Source organism: Piliocolobus tephrosceles, chromosome Y (genome assembly GCF_002776525.5).
Source record: "Piliocolobus tephrosceles isolate RC106 chromosome Y, ASM277652v3, whole genome shotgun sequence".
Taxonomy (NCBI): Eukaryota; Metazoa; Chordata; class Mammalia; order Primates; family Cercopithecidae; genus Piliocolobus; species Piliocolobus tephrosceles.
Window position 1 is genome coordinate 10,964,211 of NC_045456.1, and position 21,122 is coordinate 10,985,332.

The 21,122-nt window shown below is 39.7% G+C and overlaps 1 protein-coding gene across 5 annotated transcripts in view; it reads right to left on the minus strand.

The window, feature by feature from the left end:
* FRMPD4 (FERM and PDZ domain containing 4) overlaps nt 1-21,122 on the minus strand; it is a 996,955-nt gene that overhangs the window by 46,884 nt on the left and 928,949 nt on the right. For all 5 annotated transcript variants that reach the window (XM_023199060.1, XM_023199059.2, XM_031934991.1 and 2 more), the window contains one exon: nt 3,380-3,425. In XM_023199060.1, coding sequence (XP_023054828.1) covers nt 3,380-3,425 — 46 coding nt within the window. The remainder of the gene's footprint in view (nt 1-3,379; nt 3,426-21,122) is intronic.

A 21,122-nucleotide genomic window follows, 5' to 3' on the forward strand; every position in this document is an offset into this window, starting at 1 on the left:
TCAGGGATCCTAAAACTCTCACCCCATTGCTCCTTGACCTGGGTCTCATTGGAGATCAATTTCTGTGGCTGGGTCATGTTGGGGTACCTTGGGCACATGTGGAATGTGACCGGAAGGTATAAACATTGGCTGTCTATCTTTACTGGACCTTATGCAGAAGAAATACAACATAAAAAATGCTGTCCAGCAAGTTGCAAAAGAAATTAAAATGCTAATTGTTATTGTCTGTAATAACAGTAGAACTTACGGACTTTCTTTTGGTCTGCTGGCTCATCTGTTTCTGTTTGTCAATCCTGATTGCTGAGAAGATGTTTAACAAATATGTGAAGCTCAATAAGTTTTTTTTTTTTTTTTTTTTTTTTGCAAATAAAAGATTGCAGTCTTGTTTTTTCCCACCTGCTGTCCAATCCATGTCTGATATCTATTTAAGAAACTTTGGGGTTTTAATTCTTTTATTTCAACTTCTACAACTCGGAGGAGAGAAGAGCCACTTGGGATTTGAACAGTAAAGGGAAGACTTTAGGTGGGACAGTGGTTCTCAGCTGGGAGTAATTTTGCTCCCAAGGAACATTTGGTAATGTTTGGAGACATTTTGGTTTGTCACAACTTGGGGAGAGGGTGCTACTGGCATCTACTAAGTACAGGCCAGGGATGCTGCTAAACATCTTACAATGCACAGGACAGGTCCCCATAACAGAGAACTCTCCAGTTCAAATGTCAACAATACCAAGGTTGAAAAACCTTGAGGTAGTGTTTAGAATTTGGCCTGAGACTTGAAAGGTGAGAAGGATTTATTTAGCAAGGCCGAGGAGGTGGTGGGACTGGAGTCATTTTTCGAAGGAGAGAGGTCAAAGGAAGTCAAAGATGAGAATTTGTCTGCAGTGATTGGGCAAAGGGAAAGTGACTCTGGAGCAGAGGTACAGCTGTTGGCTATAAGAACACGAGACGCTTCCTCCTAAATATTGTGGCTAAGTGTTGCCTTTCAATGTAGCACAATGGCAAGAGCCACTGGAACTCCTAGAAAATTCCAGATTATCTTTTAAAAGGAAGTGCCATGATTCACTGCTAGTAATCAATATTCAAACGAATAACAAGTCACATGGACTCCAATGGCAAACAGCAAGTAAAGCCACAAGACACAACCATAAACTTACGTGTAAAACTCTTCTTTCTTTTACTAAGTTTACTGCATGAGGTAAAACAGTATCCCACATTGTAAAACAAACAAACAAAAAAACAAAAAACAAAGGTCCTGCCTGATCTTGCATTTCTAGTAGATTATAAAATATAGAAAGAGAATTCGGGAACGACAGTGCAAATGTGAAGTTCCATCAGGAATTTAAAGTTGTTCAATCTCAATTGATAGTTGTTCAATCTCAATTTATAGTTGTTTAATGCTTATTTTTTTTTTTTTTTTTTTGGCCGGGGTGTTGTGCAGTGGCCGGATCTCAGCTCACTGCAAGCTCCGCCTCCCGGGTTTCCGCCATTCTCCTGCCTCAGCCTCCCAAATAGCTGGGACTACAGGCGCCGCCACCTCGCCCGGCTAGTTTTTTTGTATTTTTAGTAGAGACGGGGTTTCACCGTGTTAGCCAGGATGGTCTCGATCTCCTGACCTCGTGATCCGCCCGTCTCGGCCTCCCAAAGTGCTGGGATTACAGGCTTGAGCCACCGCGCCCGGCCAGGAAGACATTTGAACTTCATGTCTATAATTAGATGTAATGTTTTCTTTTTTTTTTTTTTTTTTCCTTTTTGTGGAGAACGGGGTCTCGCTGTATTACCCAGGCAGGTCTCGAACTCCTGGGCTCAAGCTATCCTCCCGCCTCTGCCTCCCTGAGAGCTGGGATTACAGGCGTTAATGCTTATTATAGACATTTATATTGACTTTACCCAAATTGAATTTGTCCACTGCAAACAAATCAAGAAGTGTGGACAGATTTGAAGTAAGTGAAAATGACAATTTGGTTAACCAAAGCAATCTAAAAACAGCCCAGCTGTATTTTATATAGAAGCACATGGAAGGAATCTCAGAATCAGACAGATGAGGAGACCAAGGTTCTGAGCAGTTAAAGTAGTCACTGCTGACTCTTTTGTTATACTGCTGGGAACTAGAAGCTAGATCTGAAGTCATGGTTCTCTAACATCCTGGGGCCTCCTTAGTTTTCAAATCCCAATATGTGTGTATGTGTATAAGTTCTGTCAAAGAGATGGAGTTAACAGTAACAGTCAATATTAAACTGAGCTTTTAGTATAAATATGCATATTACATCCTAGATGGCATAATTTGTTGTTTTGGTTAGTTCTATTTGTGGTCTTATCAGAATCCTGATCCTTATTATTTCCTGTCTAAAATGCCTAGCCCACAGGGCTTAGGGGAAAATTTCTGGGACAGGGGAAATGAAGAGTTTGGTCAGAAGATGGAGATCAGCAAATACCAGAGCCCTTTAATTGATGTAGAAATTAAATGCTCCAACTCTATGGGGAAGAAAACAGGAACTTAAGCAGGCTGGAATCGCTGCCACTCCATATGAAGGTCAGACTCACAGGAATCATTTTGGGAAAAATCTGAAGGAATTTGCCTCGGTAAGTTTTAGTTCAACTGACAATGTATGAAATTCGCAAGCAGTGGCAAGTCTATACAAATAGAAAGGAAATTAGTGGTTGCCTAGGACCGAGTGTGGGAACAGGGATTAATTGTAAATGGGAACAGGGATCTTATTGGGGGGATGGAAATGTTCTCAAACTGGATGGCGTGATCGTTGCATACCTCAGTAGATTTTATGAAGACCATAGAACTGTACACTGAAAATGGATGAATTTTATGGTACGCAGATTATACCATGATAAAGATTTTTTTTTTTAAATCACAAGAACTGTCCAGTTTGTAAATCACTTTCCACCCTCCAAACCATGATGGCTGAAACCAAATTCTGACAGCATATATCATATAATATCTACTCTTAAAGCAGGCTTTGCTAAAATATCCAGTTCTCTACAGAATTATTTAGCTGGGGATAAGAATAACAATTGTGCATTGACCTCCTACAATTAGATAGTCTCATGAGATTTGTGTTTCTTAAGCTGGAAACCATAAGAAGGTCTTGAGTTTAGTGTCATTTACAAATGTGACCATTGCATAGGACTGGAACAGCTAGTTGTCTTTCAAGAACTTTAGAAAATATATTACTCCCTTTCCTCTTCAATGAATGACTTTGCTAACATGGAGTATAAAGTACAAAAATAGTCAAGATTTTTGAACCCATGTTGTGAGTGCATGTTATTTTTCTCTGCTGTTATTCATCATCATAGTTTTACTGGAGTGGGCAGAAGAAACAAGAAGCCTGAGAACATTAAGTGGCACTTTTATTCACAGATCACTTACAGGGTAAGGCTGAATGACAGTGAGGAGTATCGATTCTTTGCAGCTTCTGTAAGAGAGAAAAACAAACATATTTATGATACGCACTGAGCCCGGACTCTAACCAATAAGAGTTTTCTTTCAAAACATTAGTGAATGTTCCCTGGACTCCCAGGGTAGAGTAAATCAAATAGCTCAGATGTAAGCTTTCAGACCACACAAAAAGCCAAAATGAAGTGTTTCCTGAGTTTAACAAACTGCCCAGTTGAAAGCTTCCTAGCAAGTTTACATTGGGCAATATTATCTGTGCTACCAAACAGCAGGACCTTAAAATAAAACCCAGGAAGGGAAGAACAGTTTTAGAAGCATCAACTAAGTCTCTATATTTTTTTGCTGCTCTCAGAATTGATTCTCCCCTTCTGATTTTCCTTTAGCCTATTTTTTCTGTAGTTTTCTGCCAGGGGAAGAGATTTTAAAAAATTCTATCAATTCATGGAGCGTCATTACCTCTCAGGATCAGCATCCCGAAAGCAAAATGTTATTGTTGGTATCTTATGAAAAAAATAGCATCCCAGCAAACATCGGTTCCCATACTGTGTGGTTTAGTAAGTCCCTGGTCACAATGCTAGGACCCTGGGCTGATAAATATTTCAGACAGGTACCGGTTGGGAAATATTACTCACAATAGGCTGCACTTCATGGCTAAAAGCAGAACAATGTAATATAATGGCTTATCTAATTCCCTCCAAGTAATTCAAACCCTTGAGGAAAATTCATATTATGGATTATAATAGTTTTTCTTCCTTCCCTTCTTTGTTCCTTTTTAAATCATGACTAGGAGAAAGGTCAGTTGCCATTTTGTTGAAGAAGAGCTGACTTTTTCTACTTTAGGTTGTAATTAATTACCTGCTTTTCTGATTTATTGCCCACATGAGTAAGGGGAAGGACATCTTTTGCAAGGCTGTTCCCTGGAAGAAGTCACTGCAAATCGCACTTCTAGCACTAACTGATTTGTGGCTGGGCCCACTCACTCTGACTGGGCTGGACCATGTAGTAGGGAGTGGGGTAGGGGAAGAGAGGAATCAAGAGGGCAGGGAAAGGAGTAATAGAACTAAACTCCAGGAAGACTCAGAACATTTAGGATGATGGTGCTGGTGGGGGCAGGAAGGTAGCACAGTGCTGATGGTGGCCTGTCTGCTCCCACAAGTTCCCAATCACCAAGGCTGGCAGGGAGCCCAATGACTGCAGTAGACAGAGCAACAGCACAATCAAATGAGAATTCAGTGGATAAGATGAAGGATCTGCATTGCTGGTGGGAATATACACACGTGTAGCAGTTTGCAGAGGCAATCTAGCTTCAATAGGTCAACTTCAGTGTCACAAACACCAAGACCCAGCCAGTCCACTCTGGTTTTATATCCCCTCAAAAATTCTGCTGCTAGTCTTTAAGGGGAGGTGGATGAGGATGTTCCTTGCAGCAGAATGCATGGGCATGAAGTGTCAGAGGCAAACTGGGTGTCCATTTCCAGGATAATAGATATGAGACAAATATGTGGAAAGCAACACGAACAGAAGCAAAGCACCGTTTCTTAGTTTTTGTTCAAATTTTCCTCATTCACAGGCAACAAGAAACGTTTATCAGATAAGAAATGCTCTATAACCCCATTGACCAAAGAATGTGTGAGTGTGGCAGCCACGTTAGTGGAACAATCTGCCCTGCCTGGCTTGTCCTGTCTGAGTCTGCTCCCAGACTCCTCAGGAGCAAGCAATGGATCCTGGGAACTCATTCTCTGCACCCAGCTCATTGGACCTGAATGTTGGAATGAGCCAATCAGATTTCCTCTCTCCAGAATCAGAACTAAGAGACACAGAGACTAAGAGAGTTGGGAGCCAAGTCACATTTATGACTGAGCACCAGAGTAAAGATTACAGATGCCAGTAATCCCCTAAACAGTCCTGGTTTCCACCATTCCTGAGGGCTGGTGGTTCACCATTTTGCTAGAAATAAAATCATTCACATTAATGATCTCAGTAGGATAATGATCATCATTCTGAGAAAGAGCTTTTACTTTTGTTTTCTCTCATCTTAAGTACATAATCATCATCTGCCAGACAAGAAGAATTAACTCCATAGCACTACGGATCCCTTAGGACTCCCAATCCAAACCTAGGTAGAAAAAAAGACAGAAGCCATATGTGTTCATATGTTACAGGATGCTAAGATGAACTGAGACAGAGTCAGCTGAGGCCCCATGCCAATACATGCCAATCATTCCCACATGCCAAAGAAGGGTGCTGCAAGATTTTCAAAGGTGTTGAAAACCAGAGTTTGTAACCCTTACCCCTTACTCATCTTGGGATTTGACTCATGTCTTCATTACAAACTGAAAAGAAGGCAACAGGAAGAGGCTGTCAGAAGCAGCACATGCTCAAAGAGCAGAGGCTACATTTGTGCAGTTACCACCCTTACACTGAGGCAGGCCCAAAGTATGAGACTCTTGGAAGATGCAGTAGAAACATTGGCCTGGGATCTCCTGATCAACTGAGCTACTTTGAGGGATGAGAGGGCCTTCGCAGAAATATACAGAATGCAAGGAGCATTGAGCATAGTCAGCCCTTGGTTTCTGCCTGACACGAGGGGGCTGCAATTGGAGTAACTCAACAAAGAAATCTTCCAGGAATCCATGAAAGCAACCACAAGGAAAGTGTCCACCAACATCACCTTCCACAGATAGATGAAAGTAATGCTGGATTACATTGGTGCCAATCAAGTGAGAACTTTCTTGCCTTTTACCTCACCATCTTGGCCTCATTTCAGTCTGGAAGGAGCTGAATGCTGGGGCAGTAGAGAAAACATTGACAGTGCCCCTTAACCCACTGCAGGCTTCCTAGGCCTGAACTAGGCACAAGGGAGGAATTTTGTGGAGTTGGAAGTTTTGACTATTACATGACAATCAAATGTTGCAATTACAGATTACAAATTGTGATTACAAGTGTACAAGTGACTGGATCACTTTCTGAACCTGTTCAATATGTTTATGGGAACCACCTGAGATTTTGTTGAGGGCTTAGAGGAACCGGCCCTGGGGAGCTGTTATAAGTGGGCAATGGGGGAAAGAACATAGTTGCCTTATGATTGCACCCTCCAAGACCTGCGTGCTCTACTTATTCCCAGTGTCTCTTTATTTATTTATTTTTTGTATTATACTTGAAGTTCTGGGAAACATGTGCAGAACATGCATGTTTGTTACATAGGTATACATGTGCCATGGTGGTTTGCTGCACCCATCAACCCATCACCTACATTAGGTATTTCTCCTAATGCTCTCCCTCCTCTAGTCCCCCACCACCCAACAGGTCCCGGTGTGTGATGTTCCCCTCCCTGTGTCCATGTGTTCTCATTTTTCAATTCCCACTTATGAGTGATAACATGCAGTGTTTGGTTTTCTGTTCTTGTGTTAATCTGCTGAGAATGATAGTTTCCAGCTTCATCCATGTCCCTGCAAAGGATACGAACTCATCCTTTTCTGTGGCTGCATAGTATTCCATAGTATATATTTGCCACATTTTCTTTATCCAGTCTATCACTGATGGGCATTTGGGTTGGTTTCAAGTCTTTGGTATTGTGAACGGTGCCACAATAAACATACGTGTTTATGTGTCTTTATAGTAGAATGATTTATAATCCTTTGGGTATATACCCAGTAATGGGATTGCTGGGTCAAATGGTATTTCTAGTTCTGATCCTTGAGGAATCACCACACTGTCTTCCACGATGGTTGAACTAATTTACGCTCCCACCAGCAGTGTAAAAGCGTTCCTATTTCTCCACATCCTGTCCAGCATTTGTTGTTTACTGACTTTTTAATGATCACCATTCTAACTGGTGTGAGATGGTATCTCATTGTGGTTTTGATTTGCATTTCTCTAATGACCAGTGATGAGGAGCTTTTTTCAAGTTTGTTGGCTGCATAAATATCTTCTTTTGAGAAGTGTTTGTTCATATCCCTTGCCCACTTTTTGATGGGGTTGTTTGGTTTTTTCTTGTAAATCTGTTTAAGTTCCTTGTATATTCTGGATATTAGCCCTTTGTCAGATGGATAGAATACAAGAATTTTCTCCCATTCTGTAGGTTGCCTGTTCGCTCTGATGATAGTTTCTTTGGCCATGCAGAAGCTCTTTAGTTTAATCAGATTCCATTTATCAAATGTGGCTTTTGTTGCCATCACTTTTGGTGTTTTAGTCATGAAGTCTTTCCCCATGCCTATGTCCTGAATGGTATCACCTAGGTTTTCTTCTAGGGTTTTTATGGTTTTAGGTCTTTAATCCATCTTGAGTTAATTTTTGTATAAGGTGTAAGGAAGGGATCCAGTTTCAGCTTTCTGCATATGGCTAGCCAGTTTTCCCAACACTATTTATTAAATAGGAAATCCTTTCACCATTGCTTGTTTTTGTCAGGGTTGTTAAAGATCAGATGGTTGTAGATGTGTGGCGCTATTTCTGAGGCATCTGTTCTGTTCCATTGGTCTATATATCTGTTTTTGTACCAGTACCATGCTGTTTTTATTACTCTAGCCTTGTAGTATAGTTTGAAGTCAGTTAGCATGATGAACTGGTTTGATTAGATCATATTCTTTGAGTCCAAACACACTTTGACTAAGACAGGGAGGCTTAGAATCTCGAGACCAAACAATAAAACAGTAAACAAGAGAATAAGGGATAATTGTCAGACAAAAAACCGTAAGGTGGTAGGTTGGGTGGGAGAATGAATAGGCCCATAAAGCTGTGGGACAAATGCTAATTTTCTCTACAGCAATGCTCAGTGGCACTGAATTTATTTGTTCACTTCTGGAAAGGGAAGCTGATATGCACAGCTTCAGTGCAGTAGCTGTTAGGAGCAGGCAAGGCCCTGGAGAAGGACTCTTGTTAGTCATCCTTGATGCTAATAAGCATAGACCCTGTATTAGCTTCAGATTGCTGCTATAACAAATTATCACAAACTTAGTGGCTTAAACATGATGCAAATGTACCATCTTATATTTCTGGAAGTCAGAAGTCTCTAATGAGTTTTGCTGGGCTAAAATCAAGGTGTCAGCTGGGTTGCACTCATTCTGGAGCCTTTTCAACTTCTAGAGGCTGCCTGTATTCCTTGGCTGATGGTCCCTTCCTTCATCTTCAAAATCAGCAGTAGCATCTTCAAATCTCTCCCTGAGTTTCACTTCCTCTTTAACTTAAAAGGACCTAGTGATTTTATTGGGTCCAACTGGATAGTCAAAGATAATCAACTCATCTCTGACTTAATTATATCTGCAAAGAAAGTCGCAGACTCTGGAAATTAGGATGAGGACATCTTTCAGGGGATCATTATTCTGCCGACTATAGACATTAGCTTTATCAGTTACCTAGTGTTGCATAACAAATTCCCACAAAGCTAGTTGCTTAAAACAATACCCACTTACTATCTCACAGTTCATGTGAGTTAGAAATATGAGCATCACTTAGCTTGGTCATCTTTTTCATGTTCTCTCTTGAGGCTGCAATGTTTTGGCCAGGGCTGGGGTCCCATATGGGAGCTCGACTGGGAAGGATTCACTTCCAAGTTCACTTCAGTGGTTTTTGGCATGATGAAAATCCTCTTTAGGCTGTTGGACCAAGGGCCTCAGTTCCTTGTGGGTAGTTGGCTTGAGGCCACTCTCAGTTACTTGCCATGTGGATCTCCCCATCTCACCAATGTGGCAACTTGCTTCATCAGAGCCAGCAAGGGAGGGAGTCTGCTGGCATGATGAAAGCTACAATCTCATGTAACATAATCATGGATGGGACATCCCATCACCTTTACCATACTTTATTGGTTAGAAGCAAGTCACAGGCCCCACCCAAACTAAAAGAGGGAAATACACAAATCTATGAATAGAAGTGGCAGAAATCACTGGGGTCCATCTTATATTTTGCCTACCACATGAATAAAGAGACTTCTAGCCTAGTAATCCCTATGTATCTTAAAAGTAATTTCAGGCTGGGCGTGGTTGTTCATGCCTGTAATCCCAGCTCTTTGGGAGGCAGAGGCGGGTGGATCACCTGAGGTCAGGAGTTTGAGACCAGCCTGGCCAACAGAGTGAAACCCCGTCTCTACTAATAATACAAAAATTAGCTGGGTGTGGTGGTGCATGCTTGTAATCACAGCTACTCTGGAGGCTGAAGCAAGAGAATTGCTTGAACCCAGGAGGTGGAGGTTGCAGTGAGCCGAGATCGCACCATTGCATTCCAGTCCTGGAAATAAGAGTGAAACTCCAGCTAAAAAAAAAAAAAAAAAAAAAAAAAAAAAGTAGTTTCCATTCATCACATAACCTTATGCAGAATTTCTTCTTTCAAGAAATTCTGGAAGAAGGACTGCTCAGTACACTTTATTAATTTGAAAATGGAAACTATTTTTCAAAGTATGTTGATTATATTTAAAGTCTTTACAGCTATAGTAATGCTTTGTAAATTACCTGAAACATAATCTAGATTGACTTCAATTTTACTATTTAATGAATAAATGAAGTTGTCTGAATTGAAATAAAATATTCCAATATGTTATTTATCACCAGGACTAGGGACATGCTTTTCTTCTCTTTTTTTCTTGTCTATAATTATGTAATTATAACCTGCCAAACAAGAAAAATTAACTCTATAATGTTTTGGATCCCTTAAAATTCCTAACCCAAAGATCCTAGGAGGAAAAAACAAAACAAAACAATGACCTACACCGTTTAAAAATAGCCTTGACAGAATGATTAGAATCAGGAATAGAAGACGACAGTTTTAAGCCATCAAATTATCTTCTTTCTGGGATGGCCTAAAAACAGCTAGAGACCATTAAGAATCCAGTTATAACTACATTTAGATAATTATTATTTCATATTAAATTCCACATAAATTTTCTGCTTTTGAAGATTAATTTCAAATTGTTGTGACAATATTTTTTAAATGGTTGAGTTTGTTAAAAACGTCATTTTCATCCCTGAATCACAGTGCTGATCTCTGCAGGGGAATATAGTCTATCCTACCCTAAACCACTCCTGTCAAACTTGCCTTCAATTACTCTCTCTTCGTTTCTTTGTCAAAGGTCTATTCTTATCCTTTTTTCATGGAGAGTCCCTTGAAACATGTTTGGGACACCCAGCATCAGTGGTTTTAGACCATGCTTTGGCATTACATACCATTTTATGATTTCATTGGATGTCATTTGATGCAGAAAGCAAAGCTATGTGAGGAAGAAGCCCAGCTTCCAATGAGGTAGAGTTTCCAGTATTACAATCTCTCTAAACAATGGAGCTAAGGCTGGTGTTCTCTGTTTTTTAGAGCAGCATACTTTGACATCTTTCTTTAAATGCCTTTCTCATTTTATATTTATACCATTAAAAATTAAAATATATAATCATATTGGCATGTGCTAGTGTATATTTTCTTTCTAGACCAACTTAAATAGATATCTTGATGAACCCAGACACTGATAGTAATTTAACAGTCATCATGGGAATCGAGATTTCCTCAGATATTGGGAAAACCAAACAAGATAAAAATCAAATAACATGGCCAGGCGCGGTGGCTCACTCCTGTAATCCCAGCACTTAGGGAGGCTGAGGCAGGCGGATCACAAGGTCAGGAGATCGAGACCACAGTGAAACCCTGTCTCTACTAAAAATACAAAAAATTAGCCAGGCGTGGTGGCGGGTACCTATAGTCCCAGCTACTCAGGAGGCTGAGGCAGAAGAATGGCGTGAACCCGGGAGGCGGAGCTTGCAGTGAGCCAAGATTGCGCCACTGCACTCCAGCCTGGGTGACAGAGCGAGCCTCTGTCTCAAAAAATAAATAAAAATAAATAAAAATCAAATAACAAAGATATATAGGAAGATATTTCATGTCAGAATTCGAGAATCTTGCTTTAGAAACATTAAGTCCAAACAAATTAACTGTACAATTTTAAACTTCAAAACTGGAAGTAAATAATCAATCTGTGAAGGGTGAAATGATAGGCTTTTAAAAGGCACACAAAGAGGTAATTTAGGATTATATATGAAAGATTTTATAAGCAGCGAAATAACATTCTAATGTAACTTCTTGAAAGATGGATGTGCAGTATTTTTATTTAGAGAGAAAGGCAATAAGGTGCAGTGAAACGGTGTTGAACTCTCACTTCGGAGGTATATACATGCACACATGGAATTCTTTATTCTTCCTGTACTTCAGGGTTCTTCAAAGAAATTAGAAAACAATTCTTAGCTATTTCTTGTCTTCTGCTAGCTTTTGAATTTGTTTGCTCTTGCTTCTCTAGTTCTTTTAATTGTGATGTTAGGATGTCGATTTTAGATCTTTCCTGCTTTCTCCTGTGGGCATTTAGTGCTATAAATTTCCCTCTAAACACTGCTTTAGCTGTGTCTCAGAGATTCTGGTAAGTTGTGTCTGTGTTCTCACTGGTTTTAAATAACTTGTTTCTGCCTTAATTTTGTTATTTACCCATTAGTCATTCAGGAGCAGGTTGTTCAGTTTCCACGTAGTTGTGTGGTTTTGAGTGAGTTTCTTAATCCTGAGTTCTAATTTGATTGCCCTGTGGTCTGAGAGCCTGTAATGATTTCTGTTCTTCTGCATTTGCTGAGGAGTGTTTTACTTCCAATTATGTGGTCAATTTTAGAATAAGTGCTATATGGTGCTGGGAATGTATATTCTGTTGATTTGGGGTTGAGAGTTCTGTAGATGTCTATTAGGTCCACTTGGTCCAGAGCTGAATTCAAGTCCTGAATATCCTTGTTAATTTTCTGTCTCATTGATCTGTCTAATATTGGCAGTGGGGTGTTAAATTCTCCCACTATTATTGTGTGGGAGTCTAAATCTCTTTGTAGGTCTCTAAGAACCTGCTTCATGAATCTGGGTGCTCCTGTATTGACTGCATATATATTTAGGATAGTTAGCTCTTCTTGTTGAATTGATCCCTTTACCATTATGTAATACTCTTCTTTGTCTTTTTTGATCTCTGTTGGTTTAAAGTCTATTTTTATCAGAGACTAGGATTGCAACCCCTGCTTTTTTTTCTTTCCATTTGCTTGGTAAATATTCCTCCATCTTTTTATTTTGAGCCTATGTGTGTCTTTGCACATGAGATGGGTCTCCTGAATACAGCACACCGATGGGTCTTGACTCTTTATCCAATTTGCCAGTCTGTGTCTTTTAATTGGGGCATTTAGCCCATTTACATTTAAAGTTAATATTGTTGTGTGTGAATTTGATCCTGTCATTATGATGCTAGCTGGTTATTTTGCCCGTTAGTTGATGCAGTTTCTTCATGGTATCAATGGCCTTTACAATTTGGTATGTTTTTGCAGTGGCTGGTACTGGTTTTTCCTTTCCATATTTAATGCTTCTTTCAGGAGCTCTTGTAAGGCAGGCCTGGTGGTGACAAAATCTCTCAGCGTTTGCTTTTCTGTAAAGGATTTTATTTCTCCTTTGCTTTGAAGCTTAGTGTGGCTGGATATGAAATTCTGGGTTGAAAATTCTTTTGTTTAAGAATGTTGAATATTGGCCCCCATGCTCTTCTGGCTTGTAGGGTTTCAGAGCAGAGCTGAAGGAGATAGAGACATGACAAACCCTTTAGAAAACCAATGAATCCAGGAGCTGGCTTTTTTTTTTGACACAGTCTTGCTCTGCTGCCCAGACTGGAGTGCAGTGGCACAATCTTGGCTCACTTTTTTTTTTTTTTTAAGATTAACAAAACAGATTGACTGCTGATAAGACTAATAAAGAAGAAAAGAGATAAGAATCAAATAACACAATAAAAAATGATAAAGGGGATATCACCACTGATTCCACAGAAATACAAACTACCATCAGAGAATACTATAAACACCTCTGTGCAAATAAACTAGAAAATCTAGAAGAAATGGATAAATTCCTGGACACATACACCCTCCCAAGACTAAACCAGGAAGATGTCGAATCTCTGAATAGACCAATAACAAGTTCTGAAGTTGAGGCAGTAATTAGTAGCCTACCAACCAAAAAAGCCCAGGACCAGACGTATTCACAGCCAAATTCTACCAGAGTTACAAAGAAGAGCTGGTACCATTCCTTCTGAAACTATTCCAAACAATAGAAAAAGAGAGATTCCTCTGTAACTCATTTTATGAGGCCAGCATCGTCCTGATATCAAAACCTGGAAGAGACACAACAAAAGAAGAAAATTTCAAGCCAATATCCCTGATGAACATCAATACGAAAATCCTGAATAAAATACTGGCAAACCGAATTCAGCAGCACATCAAGAAGCTTATCCACCATGATCAAGTTGGCTTCATCCCTGGGATGCAAGGCTGGTTAAACATTTGCAAATCAATAAATGCAATCCATCACATAAACAGAACCAATGACAAAAACTACATGATTATCTCAATACATGCAGAAAAGGCTTTCGATAAAATTCAACACCCCTTCATGCTAAAAACTCTCAATAAACTAAGTATTGATGGAACATATTTCAAAATAATAAGAGCTATTTATGAAAAAAACACAGCCAGTATCATACTGAATGGGCAAAAGCTGAAGTATTCCCTTTGAAAACCGGCACAAGACAAAGATGCCTTTTCTCACCACTCCTATTCAACATAGTGTTGGAAGTTCTGGCAATCAGGCAAGAGAAAGAAATAGAGGGTATTCAAATGGGAAGAGAGGAAGTCAAATTGTCTCTGTTTGCAGATGACATGATTGTATATTTAGGAAACCCCATTGGCTCAGCCCAAAAGCTTCTTAAGCTGATAAGCCACTTCAGCAAAGTCTCAGGAAACAAAATCAATGTGCAAAAATCACAAGCATTCCTATACACCAATAATAGACAAACAGAGAGCCAAATCATGAGTGAACTCCCATTTGCAATTGCTACAAAGAGAATAAAATACCTAGGAATAAAACTTACAAGGGATGTGAAGGACCTCTTCAAGGAGAACTACAAACCACTGCTCAAGGAAATAAGACAGGACACAAACAAATGGAAAAACATTCCATGCTCATGGATAGGAAGAGTCAATGTCGTGAAAATGGCCATACTGTCAAAAGTAATTTATAGATTCAATGCTATCCCCATCAAGCTACCATTGACTTTCTTCACAGAATTAGAATAAACTGCTTTAAATTTCATATGGAACCAAAAAAGAGCCTGTATAGCCAAGACAATCCTAAGCAAAATGAACAAAGCTGGAGGCATCAAGCTACCTGACTTCAAACTATACTAAAAGACTACAGTAACAAAAACAGCATGGTACTGGCACCAAAACAGATATATAGACCAATGGAACAGAACAGACACTTCAGAAATAGTGCCACACATCTACAACCATTTGACCTCTGATAAACTGGACAAAAATAAGCAATGGGGAAAGGATTCCCTATTTAATACATGGTGTTGAGAAACTTGGGTAGCCATATGCAGAAAACTGAAACTGCACCCCTTCCTTACACCTTATACAAAAATTAACTCAAGATGAATTAAAGACCTAAAACCGTAAAAACTCTAGAGGCAAACCTAGGCACCATTCAGGACATAGGCATGGGGAAAGAGTTCATGACTAAAACACCAAAAGCAATGGCAACAAAAGCCAAAATTGGCAAATGTGATCTAATTAGACTAAGGAGCTTCTGCACAGCAAAAGAAACTATCATCAGAGTGAACAGGCAACCTACAGAATGGGAGAAAATTCTTGCAATCTATCCATCTGACAAAGGGCTAGTATCCAGAATCTACAAGGAACTTAAACAGATTTACAAGCCAAAACCAAACAACCCCATCAAAAAGTGGGCAAAGGATATGAACAGACACTTCTCAAAAGAAGACATTTATGCCACCAACAAACATATGAAAAAAAGTTTATCATAACTGGTCATTAGAGAAATGCAAATCAAAACCACAATGAGATACCATCTCACACCAGTTAAAATGGTGATAATTAAAAAGTCAGTAAACAACAGATGCTGGAGAGGATGTAGAGGAATAGGAATGCTTTTACACTGTTGGTGGGAGTGTAAATTAGTTCAACCATCGTGGAAGACAGTGTGGTGATTCCTCAAGGATCAGAACTAGAAATACCATTTGACCCAGCAATCCCATTACTGGGTATATACCCAAAGGATTATAAATTATTCTACTATAAAGACATATGCACACATATGTTTATTGCAGCACTGTTCACAATACCAAAGACTTGGAACCAACCCAAATGCCCATCAGTGATAGAATGGATAAAGAAAATGTGGCACACATACACCATGGAATACTATGCAGCCATAGAAAAGGGTGAGTTCATGTCCTTTGCAGGGACATGGATGAAGCTGGAAACCATCATTCTCAGCAAACTAACACAGGAACAGAAAACCAAACACCTCATGTTCTCATTCATAAGTGGGAGTTGAACAATGAGAACACATGGACACAGGGAGGGGAACATCACACACCGGGCCCTGTCGGGAGTGGGGGACTAGGGGAGGAATAGCATTAGGAGAAATACCTAATGTAGGTGATGGGTTGATGGGTGCAGCAAACCATCATGACATGTGTATACGTATGTAAGAAACCTGCACATTCTGCACATGTACCCCAGAACTTAAAGTATAATAATAATATAAAAAAAACTAAAAAAAAAAAAAAAAAAAAGGAAACAATTCTTTTCTGCAAGCTAGTGCATCTCAGCCCTTAAACTCGCTGCTGGTGGACAGCCACTGTTCATGAAAATAAGAACTGATTAACAGTGTTTCTCCAGTGATCTTTGCTCAGAAGGGCTTTTCCTCAATCCTAGGGTATTTTGTGATGAAGCCACTTGCTTTTTATTTTCTCTTGCCACCTAAACCTGGAGATGTGAAAAGAACACGGAGATTTTTCAGATTTGATAACAAGCCATAACGTAGCATCAGCCTAGTCAATTGCTGGCAAAGATGAAGGAAGAAGTGTTGCCCTTCATTTTCAGAAAAGTTGCCACAGGACTGCACTTGAAATGGGGGTTTATTGCTTTATCTCATTGACCTTTGCAACACTCTGAAGAGAGATCATAATTATCTACTGAATCAATTCCTAACAGGCACTGAAGCCATTAGCTGGAGAGAATGGAAATGTCCAGCAAATGACCAAGCATTCAGAAAAGGTCAACATATTACAGTTAAGTGTAATCTGTCATGGACTATATGAAGCATTTACACTGCTCATTGCTGCTGAAGCTTGCTTCTACCCTGATACTTGCAAAGAAGAGGAATGGGACTATTTGTCATGTCTAAGTCATGTTCAGGGAATGCTATGGAAGAAAATGGGCATAATGAAGCCACCATAGTCATTAGGGCAACAGAAACATAGAGGAGATGAATTAAAGAGTCCACTTGTCTAGTAGCATTGGACTTGGTTTCTACCAATTCTATAGACATTGTTTCTCCTATTACCATTTTCACCCTTGAGTGAGACGTTAAACTGCTGATCAAAAAGACCACCAGTTTGGTAGCCAAAGGGAAAGTAAAGAGAATTTAAGAAAATATCCTTATTAAGCAATGTATTAAAGACTTCATCCTCAAAAACTGGATAATTGTATTGCTTATCTTTTTTTTGTCTGCGATACTAGGGATCTAAAGATGACCTTCAAGTAACCATGCCTTCTAATATTCACATTCTGTCTAGTCTCCTGCCCTTGAATCTGGACTAATCTTGTGACTCACTTTTAACAGAATATTGTAGAGATAGCTTTGCATGATTTCCGGGCCTCGGTCAGAAGAATCCTAGAAGCCTAATAATGTCCACACGGATATCTTGGAATGCTCACTTTGAGGAAAGCCAGCTACCATGTTAGAAGTCCAACAACCCTGTGACCACCATGTCATATAGAAGCCATCCATGTGGAGAAGTAGTGTGGAGAGAGGGAGAGATGCCTGGCCAGCCTTCACCATGTCAGCTGCCCAAGTCCAGGCAACAACATATGACAAAAGAAGCCATCTAGGATGTCTCCTCAATCAAGCCTTCAGATGGCTCCAGCTGCAGCTGCCATTTAACTGCAGCCACATGACAGACCCCGGTGAGAACCATCTGGATGAGTTCAGTCAACCCACAGAACCATGAGAGAAAACCAATTATTATATTAATTATTACATTAGCCCATTACATTTGTTAGGCTGCAATAGATAACTAGAACATCATCTTCCCAAAAAGAATTTGAAAACTATGTTTTTAAAGAAACAGATATTTAAAACAAATGGTTTTGAAATTGAACATATCTCCCTTATCAAGGAAGACAAAATGTCCAAGCTGATGACTCCCTTAGTATACTGTATTTGTGACCTCCATTAAAACAAACCAAAAAAACTGTCTTATACAAACATATGTTGAAGTGTGGAAAAAGATTTTCTTACTGCTGAGAGTGGGATTTGCCAATTGTAACATTAATTATGGACTTGTGGAGAATGGAGTAGAGGGAATAAAAACAAACTTAGAGGAGAGGAAGACCCAATAAAGTGTCTTGGACTAAAAATGCTTCACTACAAGGAATAATTTGGAGGGCACAATTGGTATTGCATTGTCAAGTAAATATTTGAATTGCAGAGAAAGGATTAAAGTACACTGTAATTTTAGGCTTAGAATTAAATCGCTTACATATAACCAACGACTTGAATTTTAAACCTAGGGAGAACTCAGAATTCTTTGCAAAGTCTAATTCATATTTTACTGAATGCATTTAAGGCTTAGGCTGTGATTTTCTTTGTAAGAATATTAATATTAGACTATTATGGTTAAAATCTATATCATTGATACAGTGATGATCAGAATTAACATTTTGATGAAATTGCATCATTTCAAGCTCTTTATTGTGTTTTGTAAACTTTTGCAATAAAATTTCAGATTTGGCACTTTGAATTTGGAAACTACTGCTAAGAGAGCTAATTTGCATATGTATCTGGTTTTGATTTGACCTAATTTTTTGTCCATTTAATTCATTTTTTTGCCGAATGAATGTTGTCTCTGACCTTTGAAATGCTTATTTGACTAATGGATGAAAATAGTGCTTCTATTTAAAATTTATAAAAGGCAGCAGCTTTTCATGAGGTAATAGTTAAATTATTTTACACACTTCTGTGATGCTATATAGCTCTCCCTGCATTCATTCCTTCAACAAATATTTATTGAGTATCTACCTGGGGCCAGGCATTTGGGATACATCAGTGATCTTCAGTGGAGAGTGATTTTACCCCATAGGGGACATTTGGCAATGTCTGAGGACATTTATGGGTGTCACAGGAGAAGTGCTAATGGGTAGAACCCATAGTTGCTGCAAAACATCCTACAACACACAGGACAGCCCCCACAGAAAAGAATTACTCAGCACAAAATGTCAATAGTGCTGAGATTGAGGAATCCTGAGCTACATCAATAAATAAAACAGGCAATAAAACACCTAACCTGGCAGAGCTTACCATCTAAAGAGGGAAGACAGTCAATAAAAAATAAATAACAAATACCACCTTATGTATAATGCAGCATGCTGAAGATGATATGGACATTTGTGAGTGTTGGGAGGTAGGCCACCATGCCATTTTGAATAGGGTAGACAAGTTAAATGTCATTAAGAGGTGACAAGTTAGCAACAATGAGTAGGAAGTAAGGTAGTTGGCTATGCAGCTGTCAAGTGGAAGAATCTCCTGGGCACAGGGGGCTACAGGCAAAGGACCTAAGGTGGAACCTGCCAGGGAAGTTTGAGTTAGAGCCAGGAGCCCAGTAACCCTGCAACAGAGTAAGGAGGGATTCTAGGGAGAAAGATCAGAGAGAGGGCCAGGGCCCAGATCATTTGGGGCCTGATGGACCATTGCAAAAGTCTGACTTTACCTGTGAGTTTGGAGCAGAGGAATGACAAAATACATGTTTTAAAAAGGTCACTCTGGCCACTAAGCTGAGAATGGATTGCAGGAGGGCAAAGTGGAAGTGCGGGCTCAGTTAAGGGCTAAGGCAGCAATGCAGGCAATAGGTGGCTGTTATCAATAATCACGAACTCATTGAGTAGCAGACTCTTTAATGGCTCTCTAAATGAACTTTGGTTCTTAAGAGTGCTTCTTATAAATACTGTTGGAAAAAACTGACATAGTAAACTGAAAGCACAAAAAGTACTAAAAAAAAAAATTGGGGTGGACGTTTTTCTTAAACACTTTGCCATGGATGAACAAAACAGACATTGAGCAAAAGCAGGCCACCACGTTGTATGCTCTGTTGATGGGCGATCCAGCCATGGTTTAGAACAAATGACAGGGTGGTTATTGAGAAGAAGCCAAAGGCTTATTTTATAGTGAGAAATAATAGAGTGTGTTTTAACTGGCAGCTCCTTTACTAACATTTCTCAAGTCTTTTCAGGATCGCTATTTTATTCTCATCACCTAGGAAAAGACTTTCTTCATTTATTCCCTTCTTTCCTGCCTCTATGTATGCCCACAGTCCTGGGGACATTTCCCTAAGAGTAAAAATAAGCAGTGACTAGAAACAGGCCAACCCTAAAATCAGAGACAGTGTATAGCATATTTATGAATTTTGGCCCACAGCAATTGTTCTGATGCTTGCCCAAGGAATCTTCATGATTTTTTCCTTTTTAAATGTGTGTCAGTACTAGAGGCTGACTTTAAATAATACAATTTCCATTCTTCACCACCTCAGAGGTTTTCCTGCACTGGCTGAATTTGACTGTGGGGTTTGCCACAGGAAGCCCAGGTCTTGACCTCATCATGACAGAACCACTTTCCCTTTCTATGACACAAGAAGCACCAGGCCCCATGCTTGTCCAACTGGAAAGAACTCCTCTGTCTTTCAGGGTTCATGGGTTTTCAGAGGCAGTGGTGACCACAGTTATGTGTACTGTGATAATGTACAGGATAGAGGAGCAAAGACCTAGTGATGTTGTTATAAGTCCAGTTTGGCAGAAGTGGGTTGGAAACAAGGCTTCTGTTTCTGGAGGCTAGACTTAAATTTAAGAACCTTCACTTGAGTAAAGTCTATCTGAAGGCCACAGGCCTCTTTTGTGAGACCCAGAGATTCTGTTAATTAATTAATCAATCACACTTTTTAAGTATAATGAATATACAGAAAATTACATGCCTTGAGTGTACAGCTCAATGAAGTTTACACACTGAAGACCCATGTAGTAGGCAGCCACTAAGATGATCCCCAGGGATCTGTACCTTCTGATGCTCAGACTGTGTATAATTCCCTTCCCTTGCGTGTGGGCTGGATTTACTGATTCATTTCTGATAAATGAAATATGGCAGAAGTGAGAGAATGTCATGTCCAAGATCAGGTTAAAGAAAACCCCAAAACCATGGCTTCCATATTGTGGGCTCACTATATGTCACACTCTTGCTCGCTTGCTCTGAAGGGAACCAAATACCACATAAGCTGCCCTTTGGAGAGGCCCACACAGCAAAGAACCAAGGGAGGTCCTGGCCAAAAGTCATTAAGAAACTCCCTCAGTCCAACAGCCTGTGAGAAACTGAATCCTGTCAAGAAACACATGAGTGACCTTGGAAGCAGATTCCTTTTCATTTGAGCCTCAGATGAGACCACAGCCCCAGACAACAACTTGATTGCACCCCTGTGGGACACCTTGAGCCAGAGGCACCCAGCTAAGCTGTCCACAGTTTCCTGATCCACAGGAAAGGTGAGATAATAAATGTTGATTTAAGCTCCTAAGTTTTGAGATATATATATATATATATATATTTTTTTTTTTTTTTTTTT